General features: G+C 40.0%; 1 protein-coding gene across 6 annotated transcripts in view; it reads left to right on the plus strand.

Annotated features, from left to right (window-relative positions):
* LOC143354749 (uncharacterized) overlaps nucleotides 1–21,480 on the plus strand; it is a 50,237-nt gene that overhangs the window by 8,119 nt on the left and 20,638 nt on the right. Inside the window, exon 1 of one of the 6 annotated variants that reach the window (XR_013082370.1) lies at nucleotides 13,846–14,583. The exons of 2 other annotated variants lie outside the window; for them this stretch is intronic. Coding sequence is in view for 3 of the 4 variants with exons in the window: in XM_076789033.1 (XP_076645148.1) it covers nucleotides 14,437–14,583 (147 nt within the window). In the remaining variant the exon portion in view is untranslated. Of the gene's footprint in view, nucleotides 1–13,845; nucleotides 14,584–21,480 lie in introns of those variants that run through there. 3 more of the 6 variants (XM_076789033.1, XM_076789034.1, XM_076789029.1) reach the window with 3 other exon arrangements.

The raw sequence follows: 21,480 nt of genomic DNA on the forward strand, positions 1-21,480 counted from the left end.
CTAAAGGACGGATCTTTCTGTACGATTTCGTTTAAAAACATGAATGTTTAACTCCCCGGTGAATGTTTGAGTAAACATCCATCAAAATTGTAGCGAAAATTCAGCACTGTGAACTGTCACTCGAAAAAAAAAAAACTGTCGTCGACGTGTTCCCTATATCGAAGTGAAATTTTTTATACCGAAATCTCGTTAAAAATTCTCTCTCTGTTTAAACTTTACATGGTACCGGATCCGTCGCGCCGTTCGCTTTTATGCGATTCGAAAATCGTGAAAAATTTATAAAAACGTAAACACAGCGGAATACGGCGGGTATATCTGAATGAAAAGTATACTATTCAGGTCGCTTTTTCAAACCATTCGCCAGATTTCAGTGGCGAGCTCGCAATTTAAAAACTCTCTCGACATGCTCGTGATATGTTCGAAAGCATATTCCGGCAATGAAAGATTATTTTTGGGCTACTGTATTAATTTTTGAAATCACTCGACAGCGGGAACTTCGCGTTTCGTGTCGCACGGGGTATTTAAAAATAATCCTTCGTTTAAAATCATTACAGATTTAATATCATTACAGAGATACAGCAGATATCTGAAAATAATTTTACAATTCTGCAGTATGAACAATTACTACTGGAAAAATATTCGAAACAGGTCACGGCAACAATTTACAAATCCTTTTTTTATATACAAATCTCCAAAGTTTCAATTGTAGTATTTTCATTCGGTTTAAAAACTATTTCACAAATTTTACCAAATCCTACTATTGTGTTGCATAGCTCGTGGAGTTTCAATTGTGTCGTATTTTTATTCGCACTGAAAATTTGTAAATCTCATCAAATCCTACCATTGTTTTGCCAGTGTTCAATCGTGTAGCATTTCTCTCAAAAATGTTATAAATTCGATTAAATTTCGAAAGAACAATTTACTGCATTGTCGCGACGCGCCTGCAGACCGGAAGTTCGGATTCGAATGACGAGAATAGCATAAGATCTCGGAGCTGAAGGGCGGGCCCTTGGTTCGCGGGAAGAATGGAGCCGGACATTGCGGTACAGCCGAGAAAAGAATACGAAAAGGGATCGGGAGAGCACGGTGGACGCTTGGCTTGTCAACCGCGACCGGTTGGTAAGCCCCGGTAACTATAATAATGTGACGTCACTTCCTCCGTCTTCGGGGCGTCATTCGTTGGACGGTCCCCTGCACCTTCTTCTGCACCGCAGATAGTCATCATCGCTTTGTTCTGAACCCTTTCGGTCGTCGCTCGAAAGGAAACGCGCGGTTAAGTCACAAGCATAAGTAGCAACGCACGGAACGGAAGTATCAGGTCACTAAGCAACGACACGTCTCTATCTAATTTGCTAATTAATCATGTCGAGCTGCTTTGAACGACTTGCTCGCCTAATAGACTTTCAATTGCCGACGTTTACTCGAGGATCTCTTTATAAACATTTTCATAAAAATTCTTCGAGTCAACTGTGAGAAGCTGAAGAAGAATTTTGACTAATGACGATGATCTCAAAGAAAATCAATCGAGTATGTATGTTTTGTTACTCTCAAAATAAAATTCCGTTCGTTTGTCCAGTATTAGGAGTCACTTAAATTTCAATTAACACTCAACGATATTTTAAACATTTTCTGAGAAGAGATAAAATTTGAAATATGTACGTACGTCGATTGCATGTAACATTCTTCGAGTTATCGATACAAGCAGGGCTGCACGGATTCATAGAAGTGTTATTGAATGACTTTCGTGGGTGTGTAACGAGGAAAGGATTTTCTCCGTTCCTTCGATACATAAATAACGAGCAAAACGTCTGCGTATCGAGAACAGGCCGGCGTGGGTCGTTCCTTACCGTTTTTCAGCTACCCACGTTGGCCTAAATTTCATGACGCATTCCTCGTATCCTTTGATCCTTGTCTACAACCTTCGGTCAGATTTTCCGACTCGAAATCAGCCGTATTATTGGCTACAGTCGTCGATAAAAATATAGAGATCGCATCTGGAATGGACATTCGTTCTGACGTCACACAATTAGCCAATATTAAAGATTAACGAGTCGAGGATATTCTTAACCTGGCTTCCGTTCGATGCCTCGACCATCCAGCAGCATTAAAAATTTCATAGAATCAAACCTATTAATTTCGAGCATTTTAAATTCTGGCACACTCGAAAGTATGTCGACGCAGACAATTTTGACCCTCATCTCTGATGAGAGTTTCTCTTCGAGATTGATACTGTTATTCCGGGTTTTGTTTGCCGAGTATCTTTTTCCCGCGGATGCTTTAATTTTCAACGGTTAAACGAACCTCATCGGTTCCGTCCTTCGGCACTCGGTTCCATTAAGAATCGCGTCCTCCTGTCGCAACGAGGTGCCATTTCTCAATCGTGTGCGATTTCTCCCTTCAAAAACTCGATTAATCTTGATTACTTCTCGATCGTGTATAACCGGGGAAGAAGCGACGTCGTTTGTTCGACAGTTTGATAACTGAGTGTGTTGTGCGTGGATAACATTTCCGTTCACCATGCAAGGAAATTCTTCGTTAAACGTTGGCAAAAATTGTGATGGCGGCTTCAACGGGCCCTGTTTTCGAGGTCTGTTGAGTCCAAAAATTTCAGCCAAGGACCTATGTAAATTCTTCCGAATTGTTCTCACGGGAGAGAGAATGCTCGATCCTCCGGGTGAATCGTTAAAGCGTGCAGAGAGATCGGCGCGGAAAGCTAATTTTCGAAGCGGACAGGCGCGATGGATCGTTGTCGCGGTTTCCATTCGATGTCACGGTCCCCATCGCGTGTCCCTCCTCCCCATAAAAAGAGGATCGCATTTTGCGTACGGACAGGCCCCGGGATCGGCCGTCGCCGGCCAAGAATCCGCTCGATAACGAGACCACGTCGTAATTACATTGCTTAACCGGGCAAGTATCCCGCGAAATTACAATTACAAATCGGAGCACCAGCCTCCGGCGTACGTGTGGCGTCTCATCAATTATTTATACGGGATCACCGTTACCGTAGGACCTCCTTGCTCCAAACCCACATTTCAGATTTATCCGCGTTTCACCCGAGGATGAAACATATTTTGCGCCTCGACGCTACTTCCCCCCTCCCCCTCTCCAACAACTGTGTCTGTGAAATATAAGCAAGAAACTGTGGGATCAGGTGAATCATCGACGGTGGGATGGATCCGGAGAACGTCTTCGAATTAGGCGTGACGCGTACGATTGACTATTGACGGCGAGAAACGTGTTCCACTGACATCTGAACTAGATCGACGCCATTAGTGGTCCGTATATGGGTCACTGCGACTCTAAATGAACGGTTAATAAGTCACGAATAATTGGGGACTGTGCGTGTAGCTAATCCGGCCGCCATTTTGAAGTCGGCAGCGCGACATTGAAGTGTCCTTGAAAGAGCATTGGTCGTTTTTTATATTTTTCTGTGGAAATTTGTCTTGCCGTCTGAATGTATATTTTTTAATAGGAAACTGTTTGTTTTTATTATTGTTTATAGGTTTATGGAATTTCATAGAACACGATGAAACACAACTTAGTTTCAGACCTTACAAAATTCGTTTACATGGCAAATGCATTCGCATTCACAGTGCAGTCGTCACACCGGTCATTGTTTTCTGTATTCAAAGTTTGGACAGTGAACAAGTTCACGCTTTAAGAAAATGATAGCCAGTAATTACGTCTTCGTTACTGATAGGTGGTGCTAAATCTTCGTTGAAGATTCTATCATGGTTTCGGTGAGCAGGATTGTATGTAAATATTTTGTTCTTTCGTTCACCTGTTGAAACCCGGAGAGTGTACAGGTACCGCGATTTTACAATTCAAATTGATTCTACGGAGTGTAAAGGATGTATACACGATGTTTCTGTAAACACCGTTCATAATTCTTCAGCATTTTATTAGTACTCGCTCACTCTGATGTGACTGACGATCTCCACCTGTTTCCACTTCAATTTTACACTTGATGCTGCTTGCGAGATTGACTCCAACTTCTACTTTACATTCGAGAATCAAACATCACGAAATACTGTACATCAAAAAATACAAAAATACTTGACGGCTCTCGAATTAAAAATTTTTTCTGAAATAACAGAGGACTTAATGTGTGTTGCACTATTTATCCTCTTAAAACAACGTGAGATCTGAAATATTTCGTTCTGTTTTATTCTCGTGCAACAACATGAGATCTGATATATTTCGTACTGTTTTATTTTGTTATAATAACATGACAGCTGATATCATTATTTACTGTTTTATTTTGTTATAATAACATGACAGCTGATATCGTTATTTACCGTTCTCTTCTTCTAAAATAACATAAGATCTGATATATTAATTTTTCTAAAATAACGTGAGACCTCTCCGATATATTTTTCACTTTTTTATTTTTCTACAAAGCAACATCAGATCAGATATATTTTGTGCTGACAAAAATTTTTTATTTTTCTCCGAAACAGTGCGAGATTTGATGTATTTGTGCTTCCTTTAGCATGAAAATTAATAGTAATTTTTGCGGGCACTTTCTAATTACGGAAATTAGGTATCCATCGCGTCAGGCAAACCATATTGCAAGAAACGCAGAATTGTGCAACGCTTCGCACCGACTGGTTGATAGCCGTTCGATGGAAATTAATCTGTCAACGCACTGCACGCGTTGCAGGTACCAACGCGAGCAGACTGCAGTCGGTTTTTCTTTTTGTTGTTTCACACCTTCCAGTATGGCAAGGTCAGGCGTGGGCATCGAGAAGTAAGCGTGCCGTGGTTATGGTCAAGCAATTTTGCGCGTTAACGTCGCCGTTCCACGCGAGAATGGGATTCTGACTTCCTAGAAACGAAACACCTGCTTCAGATCGTGACAGAAGCGAAAAACCAGGCACTTTGTAATGAACCACGTAACTGGCCTTTCAATCCCATCTGTGGGAAAGTACAATCACTTAATACGATTCAAGTGCACCTACCACTTCATCTCCCGAATGCTCTTCAAACTATTCCTGGAGAACGGTGCGATAAAACTACTTAAAATTGACACAAAGTTCAATTGAATTGATATTCAGCTTGGTGTACCTCTTGACAATCGTTGAAAGTGTTTAGACTGGAAATATCTCGTGAAATAAAAATTGAAAATTTGAAATATGAGCTTCGAAGTAGCTGTTCAACCTTGTGATATTTTTGAAGGTTTAACCCTTTGCACTCTCGGCGCTATTTTCCATCTAAAACTAAATTTTCCTTCCGTCTTAGAATATTCTCATTTTATTCGTACGAAACTGATCCGATTTCCACATATAGTATTTAAATGTTTAGTAATTTATTAAATACAAATTTTGGATTGTAACAAATATTTTAAATATTTTTTGCAATTTCTTTGAAATAATGCCAGAACAGTTTCTAGTGGCGCTTCGGAGTCACCACTCGAGTGCAAAGGGTTAATGTAATGAGTAGACTGCGGATCTTTATGCAAAATAAAATTTTTATACGTTAATTGTAATCTATAGGAGGTAAGAAAAAATTTATTTTGCTGATTCATAATTTTCATACGTTAAAAATGGTACATCGACATTGTTAAACTCTTTTAATCTTTTTCTTTTTTTGAATTACGCTTATTCATTTTTGTCATAGATGCATAAAATCCGCAGTCTAGTAATGAGTAAAGAGAAATAATTCTATCACCCATATGTGCCGGACACGGTAGTCAATAACACAATTAGGGATTATTTATTGATTGACAATATCAAAAAGTCGTAAAAAGCAGCTTTTAGTATGTTCTCTGCGATTCCGGCAATTTTCTCAAGATTTCTTTTTCGCGTCATATAGTAAGCTAATTATTGAATATTAAGAATATAGCAAACTAATCGTACCAATTAGCAGCCTGCAACACAAAAATGAAAGAAATCACCCATTATACCAGACTAAACGATCTTAAAAACCACCTAAATGAAATTTTTAGGAAACAGGTATTTGACAAAATTAAAAGGAATTATATACAAAAATATCATAATGAAGGAGCGGATTTTGAGTGGCACAAATTTCCAAGTCCAGTAGATCGTCAAATTCAAACTTCAATTTCTAGAATCAGATTTGGGCACTCAGAAATAACCCATTCATTTTTGTTAAATAAGAAAGAAAATACGATCTGCGATATATGTAAAGTACCAATTAACATAAACCACCTAATAATAGACTGCAAAAAATATGAGAATGAAAGGAAAAATGCTAAGTTGCCTAGATCCTTACCCATTCTGTTAAGTTCTAAGGAGTATATCGCCGGTCTTGCCAAGTATATCAAGGATACAGATATGTATAATATATTGTAAGAAAATGTACCGTGTTGCTAATGACCTTTGATGTTGAAGCAACATTAAACAATTAAATTATATATATATACAGGGTGGCCCACATAACTCTGAACAGCTCAATATCTCGAAAACTATGCCATCGATTTTAAAGTTCTTAGTCTTAAATTGCACAACACCCTGCAGCCACTCACAAAATCTTACGCGGTGATCGTAATCTGCTATCGAAAGCTCTTGTGATAAAACCATGTGATATGGATGATACTTTTGCCGTTTCAAAATTCGTTGAATTGATGAACGACTAATATGTGATGTTTGTGCAAGTGTACGTTGACTAATATGAGGATTTAATGTAATTGCAGCAAGAATACCGGCACTATTACTTTCATTAGTGACAGCTTTACTAAGCCGCTTTTCTAAATTATGAAATGTTTCTAAATTATGAAGCGCGTATAATTCCATAACGCTATTTCCGAGCGCTTCAAGTACCTACAACTCGAAACTTCAAACTGTTATATCTCATCATGGAAGTATCTGACAAAAAAATGTTTCAGACAAAATTGACTTGTTTTTTTTTCGGTAGAATCTAAATATGTAACATTTTATAGGGGGTTCCATTTAAAATTACAAAGGTACCTCCCCTCCCCCGTTAAAGGGGAAGGGAGGCCACTTCACGTTTATGTAGTCAGAAAGGCCCTTCAGTTCCATGCAATTTAAGGCTAAGAACTTTAAAATCGATGGCATAGTTTTCGAGATATTGAGCTGTTCAGAGTTATGTGGGCCACCCTGTATATATATATATTAAAAAAGTTATCGTCTTTTTAACAGTGTCCGAATAGACTAGTATTGCCTGTAATTGGACTAATATTGACTCGCAGCAGTTTCGCGGTGAGCAGCTCGTGTAACAATATGATAAACATCGATGCTCCGGCACTGTCGCAACAAGACCATAATTTCAACGGGTTTATAAGGCTCGGTAGCCGGTTCGACGTGTTTACAAAGCGAATCGGCGGCAGTCGTCCAGGTTCGGAGAACATAGAATCCAGGTGTCGCAACGTGGTCAGAGACGTGGAGTTGCACAATGCGTCACCGTAAATAAGGGGATCGATGATCGTGTCCCTAACGGAGGTGTTCTGGTACGGTTTCAGCTCGGCGTTCACCATCGCATCGTCCGCGAGCGAGTAAATGGCGCGTGTAGTGATGCAAAGTAATTTCGCCGACTATGCTTATCGCGCACGCGAGCAAAGTAGTTCGCGCTTAGAAAGTTTCACGACTCTTCATTGAAACCGAAACCCGGCGCGGCGCGCGAGGCGCGACCTCTATATATGCATCGACAGCGGGTTCGTGAACTTTAATACGTCATCGAGCAAATGGAACACGAGACTGATATTTCCATTCACGGCTCTGCTGCTTCGCTGCCCGGCGCTCTCCAAATTATCCTTTGTTTCCTTGGAAATATTCAGGTGCTTACCGCGAGACACCTGTTTCGATTCCGTTTCCATCCCGCGAAACGCTTTTGTCGAGGTATTCTCATGCGCGCGAATTTTTTAGCGAAATTCTTTGCTTTGCCCTTTTGTCACGTTCTGGGGACAAAAATTCGGAGAAGCATCGTTTCTGTCTTTGACTGATTCATTCCGGTACACTGATTCTAATTGTTCTGTGCTCGAAGGCTGTTGAACACTTCACTAGTTGAAGTCTAGTAATATTCAGACACTTCATGACTGACTTCCATTAAATTGTTTTAATGTTTCATAAAGATGCTGAACTGCGTTCGATAAAACATTTTAACGATGGTAGCAGACGTGTTAAACAACAGTGTTTGTACGATTTCCTGACCTATTAAAATTATAACCCCCAGTTGGTATGGTTGGGTCTTTGTTACAGTTTAGAGTCCAATTTTTGTGATTTCTAATTAGAAAATTTGCTGTACCGTTTTAGCATAAAATATAGTTTTGTGTGTCTTATTCAACGTACACTGCAAATTATAAGCTCGGTTGGATAAAGAATTTCCCGATTAAAAAATACTTCTCTCGGTGGAATAGAACTTGGAATAATTGCTGTTTTATATAATTAATATCTGCTTTCGTGGTCACAGTGGGTGCAGAACAGAATTTCCGTGAAACGAGTTCGGTCACGGCGAACCGTTCCTCGGAATCAGCGTGCTCGTAACTTGATTACGACAGAGTAATTAAACAATGTCGCAAAAGGACCCCGGGGTCCGTAGAGACCACGCGATTTTTAACGTGACGTTCGAATGGATTTCGGTTGTAACAATTTCCACGGTTACTCGGGCCCCGCTTTCGGCTTTCGGTTGCGGTCGAGGGCTTTCCCCGCGCGCGCGCGTGAAATCAGAATGTTCTTCGAGAGATTGAAGTCCCTGATCAAGGCGCCCGCTCTTCTTCCTGGAAACGGTGTTAGTTCCGGACTATTTATCCGTAGACAGTCGGCCGCGAAACTAAACGCCCCGGCTTATGTACTAATGCGCTGTGTTCATCAAGAGAAAACGTCCCAATCTCAAAATTCCCCGGAAGCAATTTAATTAATGGAATCTAAACTACACATTTAAAATATATCCTGGTGCTTCAACCCTTTTGCATACTAAATATCTTAAGAATTTAATAGAAACGAATTTCTGAACTTGGCCAAATTTAATGTCACCTGTGACGTCGTCTGTGCTCGACATGGCAATTAACATGGAACCAAGAAAAGCTCCTCAACCTTATTTATACAACACTGTACAGGGTGTACAAAAATTATATGTCACGACCACCAAAGCGTGATTCTACACCTCTGGATCGGTGTAAATCTGTTTAAAAAATGCACCGCAAAATTCACCTTGACCCTGGAAATAAAGGTCAAAGTGTCGAAAAATTTTCTTTTATTGCATCGTACAGTACTCATCACTCAAATTTCTCGACACTTTGACTTTAATTTTCGAGGTCAAGGTGCATTTTTTTCACAGATCTCCACCGATCCGGAGGTGTAGAATCACGCTATGGTGGTCGTGACATATAATTTTTATACACCCTGTACATTTTCAAACGAATATAAATTTTGATGCAGACAATGAAACCCGAGAAATTCCTCAGCGTTATTAAATATTTTTTGTCAATATTTTGAGATATTTTTCTCTGCCAGGTTCGAGAAAACCAAAACTACAATGGAGATGCGCCGGTGCTGTTTCTGTGTGAGCATTTTCCTGGCTATGTATAACGTAGCAGCACACAGTTGCATTATGGGAACAGTTTAATGAACTTTTATCGAGGTTCATGCGGAGCTCGGTTTCTGTGTCGTGCGTGCAGCGCTCGCGATCATGAATCGCGGTACACGCGTCGCAACGTTAACGGAACATTAATTAATCTCGATTCGGAATCACTCGATCGATTTGAGGAAGAGCTGGTTGGAAATTTATTGCCCGGCGAAAGCCAATTCGGCGAAGTCGGGAGAGAATTTAACACAGTTTCGCGCGTCGGTTGGATTTCGGTTTCGCGAAAACGTTAATTAATATATAACACAAGTTGTGCCGAATAATCGAGTGATTTGGCTCGCTCGATTCTAATACGCCAACTTGGATTTACTAATTGCTGGAAACGTTTCGACACGACGTTCACGCGCGTGCTTAAACAAAGTGTCGAGTGTTTATTTCATTTCTGAAGATGCAAACATATTGTATGTGCGATAAAAATAGTGTCGAGATCGCGAGTACGTTCCAAAAATAATTTTTAACCAAGAAACATCGACTTTGGGCTCTTGAATATTTAAACCAGATTTTGTGGTTTTCAACTTCTTTTAATTCAGCCTCTCGGTATCTGTTAGATGGTTTGAATCCAGTAAGAACATTCTCCTTTAAATTGCACAAGAATTCTTCGTATCATGACGGTCAAAGAAAATATTAGCTTGGAAATTAAACGCTTACATTTATAGTTCTACTTCATACATTTCAAAAGTGCTGACTTTTTCACAGAGAGCTCCAAACGTGGCGAGAAAGAAGGAAAAATTTTAAAACGTCATTCTACCGCGTGTTCCACCAAAAAACAGACTTTTCAATTGTTTTCTCTGTGATCGTACGAGAAATATCTCTCGTGTAATTTACGTAAACAATTTCAAGGAATAAAAATCCAAGAGACCATTTCTTATGCATGTCAATTTATCATGATCACGGTCATCAAATCTAGGAAATTAAACAGTCATGTTCAGTATCGAATTAGTTCACGAAGAAATATAATTTGCGACAGATTATTTGAAAGATTCGAGTATTCTGATAATTTAAAGAAATCGCGTTGCGTTTTCCTTTCAAAAACAAGAAGCACGGTGAATGAGATGGAAGGAGCTGGTTTATGGATGAGCATTTAGGCGGATTTTAGATGAGACATAAGAGGAGGCGACCGTTTTCGGGTTTCATGGTCCGTATCATGTTCCATTCGGCATCGGGGGAGTAGTTTTTTACTCTGTACTGCAATTCGCGGGATGAGCAGGAAATTCGAGGGATTCGTCCCTGGCACGTAGAAATTCCAACTTTGTTAGTCGAGTGCAGAGTTCAAGGTTCCTCGAGAGCATCGTCGGTCGTGCGAGATGATTGGTTTTCGGTCTGTCGACCATCGTAACGACTCCGCGATGCCTTGCATCCTCGCTAGGGGTACCACGTGTGCACACACGTCCACGCGCACGCGAGCGCGCGCGTTTCTGTATTTTCGCGGACAGGAACAATAGGAACACAACACCAGTTGCCAATATCAAAGTTATTTTCTGAATCGCTCGGTCAACAAGTTGAATAACCGATGCGGGAACCGGCGAATACATTTCAATAAATTTCTACGCGCGATATACATAATAACGCCGCTTCCGATTCGTCTGTACGAATTTCTGCACGCTAAAAATAAGTTCGTAGAATAAACAGAGAATTATGCGATATTTTTTATGTCCCATTTTCTTACAATACTCAAATGAGTTGAGTGTACCGTTGGGTGATTTTAACAGCATTTCCCGAAAACCCTTTGAATATCCGATTTAATAAGACCCTCGGTATCCGTGAAGTGTGAAACGCCGTCGCGAGGGGAATTTTTTCCGCGAGCGTCGTTTCACGGTTGCAATTAATGTAGTTTAAATTAAATTCGCGGTATTCCAACAAAGCGCGGGAACTATGCGGACGTTTTATGTAAATCCTATCCCGGGAACCTTGAACTTTGAATTTCAATGCAGCGCGAAGGGAAATTCTAAATAATCCGGCTTGCATCAACGAGACACGCGAGTTGTGCCTCGAAATTTCTCGTGCATTCGGCCAGATGTTTTTCGACGAAATGTGCATCAACTTTCAGCAATTTAAAGAATTACGTGGGTGCGCGTTGCGCTAGTTCCGAGTAGTGAATGAAAAGTACGGCAGTAATAAAAGTCGCGATGTTTGAAGCTCTTGCAACGAGCGCGTTAAATTAATCTCGCGTGTCTGAACGAAGTTGTTAACTGAATGAACTTTTTTATTGCTGCAAATGGTGAAATGCCTAATTATAATACCGTGCAATTGTGACTGAAGATTGTGGAAATAGATTTTCCAATTAAATTGTGACTGAATATTGCAAACTTTTTCGTGTACGAACATTATTCTTGCAATATTCGGTCTGCTTAAAAATGCATTCGCGGTGCATATAATTGCGTTTAAGAAGGAATTCCAGGGAAGCTACGCTTGAGGACTTACGCTCCGAGCATTGCCAAATAATATAGTTCAAGTCTTAAAATAAATTTGCCAGAGAAGCATTTAAGTTATAATGACCGGAGCCGTCCCTATTGATAAATTCCACGCAGCTTTGGGACAATCTATTGTATAAAACTACTACATTAATTTTCCATGTCACATTTTTAATAATTTCAACCTAGGTAAGTAATATTCCTACTGCACGCATAATTTATGGTATTTTAATATTTGAGAGAAGAACAAAATTTCAATTTCTACAGGTAAACGGGTTTATTGAAATATTTTAATTTCGTCACAAGCAGAGTAATTATTTTATTGTGCAATTCTCCGATAATGACTGTAGTTCCCTGAATTCCAATATATTTCCGACGGGTCACGTTTTCATAGATGTTTCCGTCATTTCCGGAGAGCCTTGACACACTGGCCTTGAACTCCAGTGTCCCTCCAACTCATTGGAACTCATTTATTTGATTAAAACATTTCCCGGAGCGATGGACAGTGAATACTAATCAATTACTGCACTCTGCTGAATTTATATTTGTATATCGGAGCGCGTCGAATGATAAATATTTTCTGAAGCGAGCGATTCAATCAAAATGTTAATGGAAAACATAAAAAGCCACGGTCGTGACTGAAATAACAAAAAGGTAAAAATACAACTTCACATTTGAGGCAAATATACAGTAAGGAGCAAAACTGATCACACGCTATTTGAAACAGCATAACGTTTTTCAAATTAGTCCAAATAACTTTAGTGTTTTTGAGAAGTTAGAAGGATTAGTTTATTAGACGAGGTGTAAAAAAATTTGAGTTGGTCGGAATCGCAAAAGAAATAGTAAAAGTTGGTTTTTTCAGCTTTTTTATCGGAGCCTGTATCGAAAATTTAAAAAATGTGTTCTATTGACTCGAATAAATTATATTCATGCTGAAAATTTCATGGATATTGATTAAAAGTGGGAAAATTGCCATTCTTCACGATTTTCGAAAAATCGCACTTTTAATCGTTTATAACTCGTAAAGTTACCAAGTAACCAATATCGGTGAAATTTTCACCGTGGATATAATTTATTCGAGTCAATAGAACACATTTTTAAAATTTTCAATTTATGCTGTTTCAAGTAGTGTGTAATCAGTTTTGCTGCTTACTGTAGCAATTTCCATTTTCATTGGAAGCTCATTACTTTCTTTGAGAAGATAATGTCGCATAGATTTTACGAGTACCATTTTCGCGAGGGATCACAAGTTGCATCTGCAACGAAGTCTAACCCACGAATGCGTTGCACAGCGTTCTAGTCTCAATAGTCACGACTTGCAGTAACCACGACTATCAACGATGTAAGGGTAGGAAAGTCGCGCATGCGCGTCGATAGGACATAAGCAAACCGGGGTCGGTAACAACGCAGTTATGATGGTAACCCTCGCACTGCCGTTGTTCTATCTTTCTTGAGTGAGTTTGTCATTCTCCCTTGATCCCTCGCTGTCGAAGAATTCTCGCTCGGGGATTACAATAAATTCTACACAACAGCCGCAATTCTTCTTTCACACTAATCTCTCTCATATTTTACACATTTGCTCTATGTCTACGTCAGTCGCGATTTCCAGTCGTGAATCGTTCCTCGCATCGGCTTCAGAATTGCGAAATCTTATCTGAATAATCTACCATTAACAAATGTCGTTCCTAATGTTTCTGTTTTAAATTACACTTCACTAGTCCAATTGTTTGAGCATTACCAATCTGAATGTTTCTATTGAATCTTTTTTGAAAAGTATATTCTCTTTAGTTGGACGCTTGAAGCAACTAAAAATGGATTAGTTTAAAATTTCTCTTGTGAAATCACTATTGGACAATAATAGTAGTATACCTAACAAATTGAAAGTTGAAATATAAAAGAAAATGTTCTCTATCAATTTAGAATTGCATTTCCATTAACGTTCACACATAGGTGCGTATAATTACCATTCTTAATAACGATTTAATATAAAAAAATGTACTAACAATTTTCGAGGGTGAAGCACTAATGACGGTCGACTCGGAAATTTACCAACCCCGCGATTTCAGCGGGGAAACATTCGCAGGAACTTGACATTCGCGGAGATCATGTTCAAGGGCTGAAGGTAACGTTTCGTATTGCGTTTCGCGATTGCAGCGATATATTCATCAGCTGGCGAATGTAAACGTGCAATTCGAGAAGTGTTGATCCAGAGAGCGCGCGGGCGCGCGGCCGTGCGCGTGTAAAGTGTAACCGTGTATTATTATTACGCCGGTGAACAATGGACTGTGATATGAAAGGATAGTGTGTCCTGAATCTTTTATTTTGTCGCCGAAGAATAGAGCCCGAGAGCGAGACATGGGGAAGATAAGGTACTGCCCTCTTCTTGCGGCGAAGAAAGGGACGGACATTATGAGAAGGCACGACTCGTATTATTTATCGGCGCAATAGTGCGGCAGATTTAAGGATGAAACGCAAAGAACGGAAAAAGGCCGGCAAAAATGCGGCGCGCATTCAGACGAAAGAATTGAAGGCCCGGGGAGTTCATATGGACATGCAGACGTCTTGGGCGGCTCAAGAATTGACGGCCAAGTACTCTAACCTAGACGACATGGTACCTTTTCTGAAATTATTTTTTTCCAAATTTATTGCACATTCATTTTACCATATGTCCACGACGCAGTACAGTTTAGGAAATGTTAGTACTAGACAGCGGATTTTTATGCAAAATAAAAGTTTCTTGCATCGATTGTAAGGAACATATGCTAAACGACGATGCATTTCTATTTTTTTGATAATTTTCATAAGTCGAGAATAATGCAACAAATGATTAAAATCAACAGGCATATAAACTAAAAAGTAAAATCTTTGCCAACTTCATCTCGGTCAACTTTGACAGAAATTGTGGGGGGTTTAAAGTATTCTAGAACTGTTATTTGTACAGTAACATTTACGGTTACGTTGAAATCGTATCTGCTGATTCAACTCGGAAGACCGGCTCCAATATTTAACAACATCGATCGATCGCCGGTAACTTTGAAAGACCTGTAATCAAATACACATCGCATGTCATCAACGACGTTCGACGTTAACAAGTTTAATGCTTTGACCTTCTAATGTCAAAAGTACATACATTGGGCAAGACATTGTCTGTTTACACGTGTCCGTTCTCACATTACAATTGTTTGTTGAACCGAAAATAAAAATCCAACGTTGACTCTTGCTCACCTTCAACGCATCTCCGTAAACATCGCAAATTTTCTTTGTTGTCACCGTTGCATTAAATCCCGCATGAAAATGAATATACTTTTTAGAATATTTCGAACACAGGCTGCTTCGCCGAAAACTGTAAAAGAATGCGTGTTTCCTCTTCATCGATCGGTACAGAACCGAAGGCAAAACAAATTCTTTGCAAATAATTGATTACTTATGGGTACCTCTAAGCATACAGTATAATACACTAAAATCTGTAGGTACTAGAAGCTGACAAAATTGACATGGCAGTCAACCTCTGTTAATGTGATCCATTATTTCACTATGTAAGCCTGAAAGATTCACTTGAATGCTAACACGAGTCCCAAGGAAATGTCTCCATTTGTAACGAAGAAAATTCTGCTAACGAAAGAGATCCAGTCTAGCGATGAAGGGTTAAAAGAGATGGACTCGGGACAGTTGATCCCCAAAATTCTCCGGGTTTCTATCGGGATCGGTAAAACAGTGTCGACGCGAGTTTGAGGTTCGTCGAAACGGGCATTAAAATTCCGTGCACGCGCAGGACTCTCTCTGTTTGATGTGGGAAGAGCGATACCAGCTGATCGTTCGTGGCTCGCACTTGATCCGGGGATAGAAGACGCCACAGCATTGCGGTACTGACACACATGACCATCTACAGAGGAAGTCGCATTCTCCCGTGTTCCTTTTGCTCTCCAGTATGCCGTTCGAGTGTCGTTCACGTGTCACTCGGACGGCTCTCGTCGCTGTAAACCTCTCCTTTTCCGTTCCACGATACTCGCGACACCGCTCCGGTGTCTGGCGGTTTTCGAAACAACAGGCCAGGATTCTGGTCTCGCCTTTTTTTCCAACGCCAACAGGCCGGATCATTCGTATTCCCCCGATGTCCTTCATTTAACGCCGGTGTTGCCGAAACGAGCTGTCGACCTAAAGGGTCGCAATTTTTCTTTATCTTTTACCTTCGCTGTGGCTGTTTCTGCGAACGTGTAAACGATCGTTCTGTCTGTCGCCAGATCAAATCGCACGTCTCGTTCAAAGTGAATGACAAGAGCTGTCAAATGCAACGCAACTAGTTTGCGCAAACATTAAGCTGGGGCTATTGACGTGTACGCACAATTTTATATCAATGCTGAGATAAATACTGTAACTTCTTAACTGATTAATATTTCTAATTCCCGAAGCATCGATTGTAACATACCCGAAGAGAGATTCGACGTGTACGCACAATTTTATATCAATGCTGAGATAAATACTGTAACTTCTTAACTGATTAATATTTCTAATTCCCGAAGCATCGATTGTAACATACCCGAAGAGAGATTCGACGTGTACGCACAATTTTATATCAATGCCGAGATAAATACTGTAACTTTTTAACTAATTAATATTTCTAATTCCCGAAGCATCGATTGTAACATACCCGAAGAGAGATTCGACGTGTACGCACAATTTTATATCAATGCCGAGATAAATACTGTAACTTCTTAACTAATTAATATTTCTAATTCCCGAAGCATCGATTGTAACATACCCGAAGAGAGATTCGACGTGTACGCACAGTTTTATATTAATGCCGAGATAAATACTGTAACTTCTTAACTGATTAATATTTCTAATTCCCGAAGCATCGATTGTAACATACCCGAAGAGAGATTCGACGTGTACGCACAATTTTATATTAATGCCGAGATAAATACTGTAACTTCTTAACTGATTAATATTTCTAATTCCCGAAGCATCGATTGTAACATACCCGAAGAGAGATTCGACGTGTACGCACAATTTTATATTAATGCCGAGATAAATACTGTAACTTCTTAACTGATTAATATTTCTAATTCCCGAAGCATCGATTGTAACATACCCGAAGAGAGATTCGACGTGTACGCACAATTTTATATCAATGCCGAGATAAATACTGTAACTTCTTAACTAATTAATATTTCTAATTCCCGAAGCATCGATTGTAACATACCCGAAGAGAGATTCGACGTGTACGCACAATTTTATATTAATGCCGAGATAAATACTGTAACTTCTTAACTGATTAATATTTCTAATTCCCGAAGCATCGATTGTAACATACCCGAAGAGAGATTCGACGTGTACGCACAATTTTATATTAATGCCGAGATAAATACTGTAACTTCTTAACTGATTAATATTTCTAATTCCCGAAGCATCGATTGTAACATACCCGAAGAGAGATTCGACGTGTACGCACAGTTTTATATTAATGATGAGATAAATACTATAACTTTTTAACTAATTAATATTTCTAATTCATCGATTGTAACATACCCGAAGAGAAATTGAAACATTCCCAATATTTTGTCCATTTATTTTAAGACAAGTGTGTCACACTCGTATATGCATCATCATTCGTCTCCACGACGAAGACGACAGCCTCTAGATCAACACCTGCTTCTCTTAACAATTTTCTTAACAGTTCTCATCCATTACGATGTGTCACAAGTGAAATTGAACCATTTGTAACGTTTTATCCGCTGATTTTAAGACAGGAGCGTGTAAAACGCACGATACGCATCATCTGGTGCAAATGCGTCAAGAAAATGACACTATTCGTCGCCACGACGAACTATGGCAGCTTCTAAACGAGCATCAGCTCGTCCCAACACTGTCCTCGGTTCATCGGCACTGTTTTCTCGATTTTCATCGAATATTATTCCCGATAAGAGTCGAACTGGAAAGCGTCGTGCGGTTTCTTGCGCAACATTCGGCGTTGACCTCCTTTCCTTCGCAGCTTCTTATTTCTTTAACGTATCAATTTTTTCCTCCCTTCTCCTCCTCGTCCACCGACTTTCTTCATCTTCCTCTCTCTCTCTCTCTCTCTCTCTCTCTCTCTCTCTCTCTCTCTATCTCTATCTCTCTATCTCTCTCCTTCTTCGTGGTAACCCAGGGTCTTATTTAAGAGCAAGTTGAACGTACTCGTCTTACGCGTCGAGTCTCAGTCACACCCACGCACAAGCCTTTCCACCGACCCGCTATTTTCGGGCATAAAAATTTCCTGACATCTGTTTTCGTTCCCCCAGCTTTGCTACGCCTTTGTTTTACCGCGATTATATCGTCCTGCATCCGTAACCTTGGCGAACGGGCCTAAACGTGGCGCTTCGAAAGAACAGAATTGCAGCGCCTTTTGTAGACTGTGCGGTTAAAAATGGAGAAAACGGCGTCTATTAATCTTAATTAACGGAGTATATTAATCTGGTCTTGGATTTAGATTTCAACACAATTTTATTTTGCTGTGTATCGTAACCTTCGTGAACATGGTGTATGGTATGGGGCTCCAGAGAACAAAATTCCAGCGCGTTTTATCGCAGCGTTGCACCGCAATCAAGAATAGATAAAAAGGCGCGGAATGAATGATTTGGATTAGGTCTGAGTTCTGATTTCAACGCAATCGTATTGTGCTGCGTCGTGTCCCTGGCGAAATTGTTTATGGTGATCGAAAGAAGAGAATTGCCGCGTTGCACCGCAATCACGAAATAGATAAAAAGGCGCAAAGTGAATTATTTGATGCTGAGATTTGAGCTCGCAACGATCGACCACGGTGTTGTTGTTCAATCCTGGACTCTCTGTCTCGAAGTAACTTTTCTAGAAAAACGTGTTTGTCGAACTTTAGTGGTTCTAGAGCTTATTGCTATCAACAGGCTGGAACAACCTTTCGGAAACTTTTTTCGTGCGATGAAAGTTTCTGGTAAAAAAGTTGCTAGACCACGGGATATTCACTAAGTCAATGTTTAACGTGAATATTTTGATGTAATGCACTTGAACAGGTAAAATTCAAGAGTTAATTTATTTGTGGTGGGGGCTCATTATTGAAGATTTTCTGACACACTTTGTTCAGTCATGATTCTTGAACGACTCTTTCTGCAGTTTGCTCGGTTACTGCTTGACCTTGGCATATTTTACGGCTTGCATGGTCTTGGTAGAGCACGTGGTAAAGATTGTTTAATAACTGATGAGAGACATAGCAAATCGAAGGGAAAGTCAACACGAACGAGACTTGTGTCTATTTCAAAATCGTGTTTACTTCTTGAGTAACAAAAACCTTTCCTGAGCGTAATTATTTGCAGTTGAATTATTTGATTGTTTTGATATTGTTTGATTGTATGTTAAGTATGAAATTTAATCTATCGAATCTATTCTAATATCTAACAATCTGTAACAGACTCGTAATCCAGCAAATAGTTTGTAACGTACTATGTGTTAATCTTTTTGTCGGGGAGGAAATCAATGAAAATTATTAGTTGCAGGATAGGTGAATTGTTCCACTGTAGTTTTCTACGTGCATAGTTTATTCGGCCAGGTTGCAGGCCAAGAATAATTCGAACTTCTTTCCATGAACTCGCTGGGAAGAGGTTCGCGTGTTTCTAATTTCGATCGATTGTTAACGTTACGTAGGCAGACGGCCAACGATTTGTAAACGGTTCACAAATTACGGAACGCGAAACAGATATCGCGATCTAACGGAGTCACGGAATCGCTGGCCACGTCACGCGTTTAACACAAACCTTTAAAGTCCTCTAGATTTGACATAAACCTTTCGAAAAGCCTTTGACGCGCACGAGTACCACGAATATGCAAGGCTGAAAATAACTCATTCACCCCTCCGTTTATTTTCTTTCTCCGTTTCCAATTTTTTGAAGCACCAGTGAATTTTTTGAAATTATTCCAACCCTTCACTTTGATTCTCCTTGCTTGTAACTGGCCAATAAAAAATATTCACCCGAGCATGAAGCCAATAAAAGCCACTGCCAACGTCGATGTCCGCTGTACCCGCGCTCTGATTGGTCCGTGTTTTTCATTAGTAACTCCCTAACAAAGTCGCGGAGAAGATTTTCGCCAAGGAAAAAGTTACTTTGAATGGAGCCTAGGAATCTCCCTTTTCAAGGAAGTACACTTTCGGGACACCCTGTACAGTGTTTACTCTATATACATATATGTCATATATCGGCCAGGAGATACTATTCTTAGATCCACGCCGAACGTAGAAAAGGACAATAACGAAAACAGGAAATAATGAAAAATATGGAAGTTTTGTTATGGGGCAGTGGGGATAGGTCTGGGACTTTTATCGGTTAGGCATTTGGGACATATATAGAGTGACCACTGTATAACTCAACCGAACAGGGCCTCATCTACTAAACGTTTACAGCTGAATCTACTAAAGTTTGCAACTGAAATACAATTCCCCGCCGGTTCTAGCGTTAATTGGTTAATAAATTAAACCGAGACGATTCGCAGCAGTCTGGAGCATGAGCTCCGTCGCGAAAGAATTCGCCTCTCGCGGAACACTCGCACGATTGTTCTATCCCTCGAGATTATAACAAACCCGTGCCCGATCAATCAGCGGAATGCGGGACAATCGAAGCGGATAACGCGCGGATAATTGTGACGGTGAAAATGTTTTACGACCCCGTTACAACCTCGAACGCTAACGCGTCCAATCAACGTCTCGTTATCATTACGAATTACGCACCCACGACTGGTCTTGTCTCGAACCCGTACGCACACAGGACACGTGTACAAAGCAAAGCGACCGGCGGTACGTGCTCATTAGGAATAAATCAATTAGCAAGCTGCCTGATTGCCGATTCACCGATTCGACCGGTACCCAATTAGCAGTTTCCTCTTGATTATCGAACAATGCCTGATCTTTCGGCGAAGACGGCTGCTTTTCTAGTACGATCACCTTCGGTCCTGAGCATGATCTCGTTTACTATGATCCGCGTACCCCGTCGCGTATCGTCCGCACTTTTCCTTTCCGAACCGAGTCGAACACGGTCAGGGAAAATTTCAAATGAATTTAACAATTCCGGGACGACGTCTGTGCGCTATACTGATTCTAACAATGCGCCGTGTCCAACAACATCCAACATATCCTACTCGAATGTCCTAAATTCTCTTCTCAACGATCCAGATTTTCCATCGAAAATGACCTAATGACAAATTTAAACGAGAACAATATTGGAAACGTCCTTTCGTTTTTTAAATCGATCGATATATATAAAATGTTATAAATTTGTTTTTTGCTGTAACCCACCACAACGTAAATATTAACTGTAACCTTCTCTTTTATATTCAATTGTAATCGATGTGGTTGCTAATGACCTAAATAAACGATATATATATATATATATATATATATATATAATTGTAAGAAAATTCCATTTCTACAGTAATGCAATTGACAAAACATGTAGTTCGTTGAGAGAATTATGTCGATTAACATGTACCCCCGTGTATTTAAACGCAC

The sequence above is a fragment of the Halictus rubicundus genome, chromosome 6 (assembly GCF_050948215.1).
Source record: "Halictus rubicundus isolate RS-2024b chromosome 6, iyHalRubi1_principal, whole genome shotgun sequence".
Taxonomy (NCBI): Eukaryota; Metazoa; Arthropoda; class Insecta; order Hymenoptera; family Halictidae; genus Halictus; species Halictus rubicundus.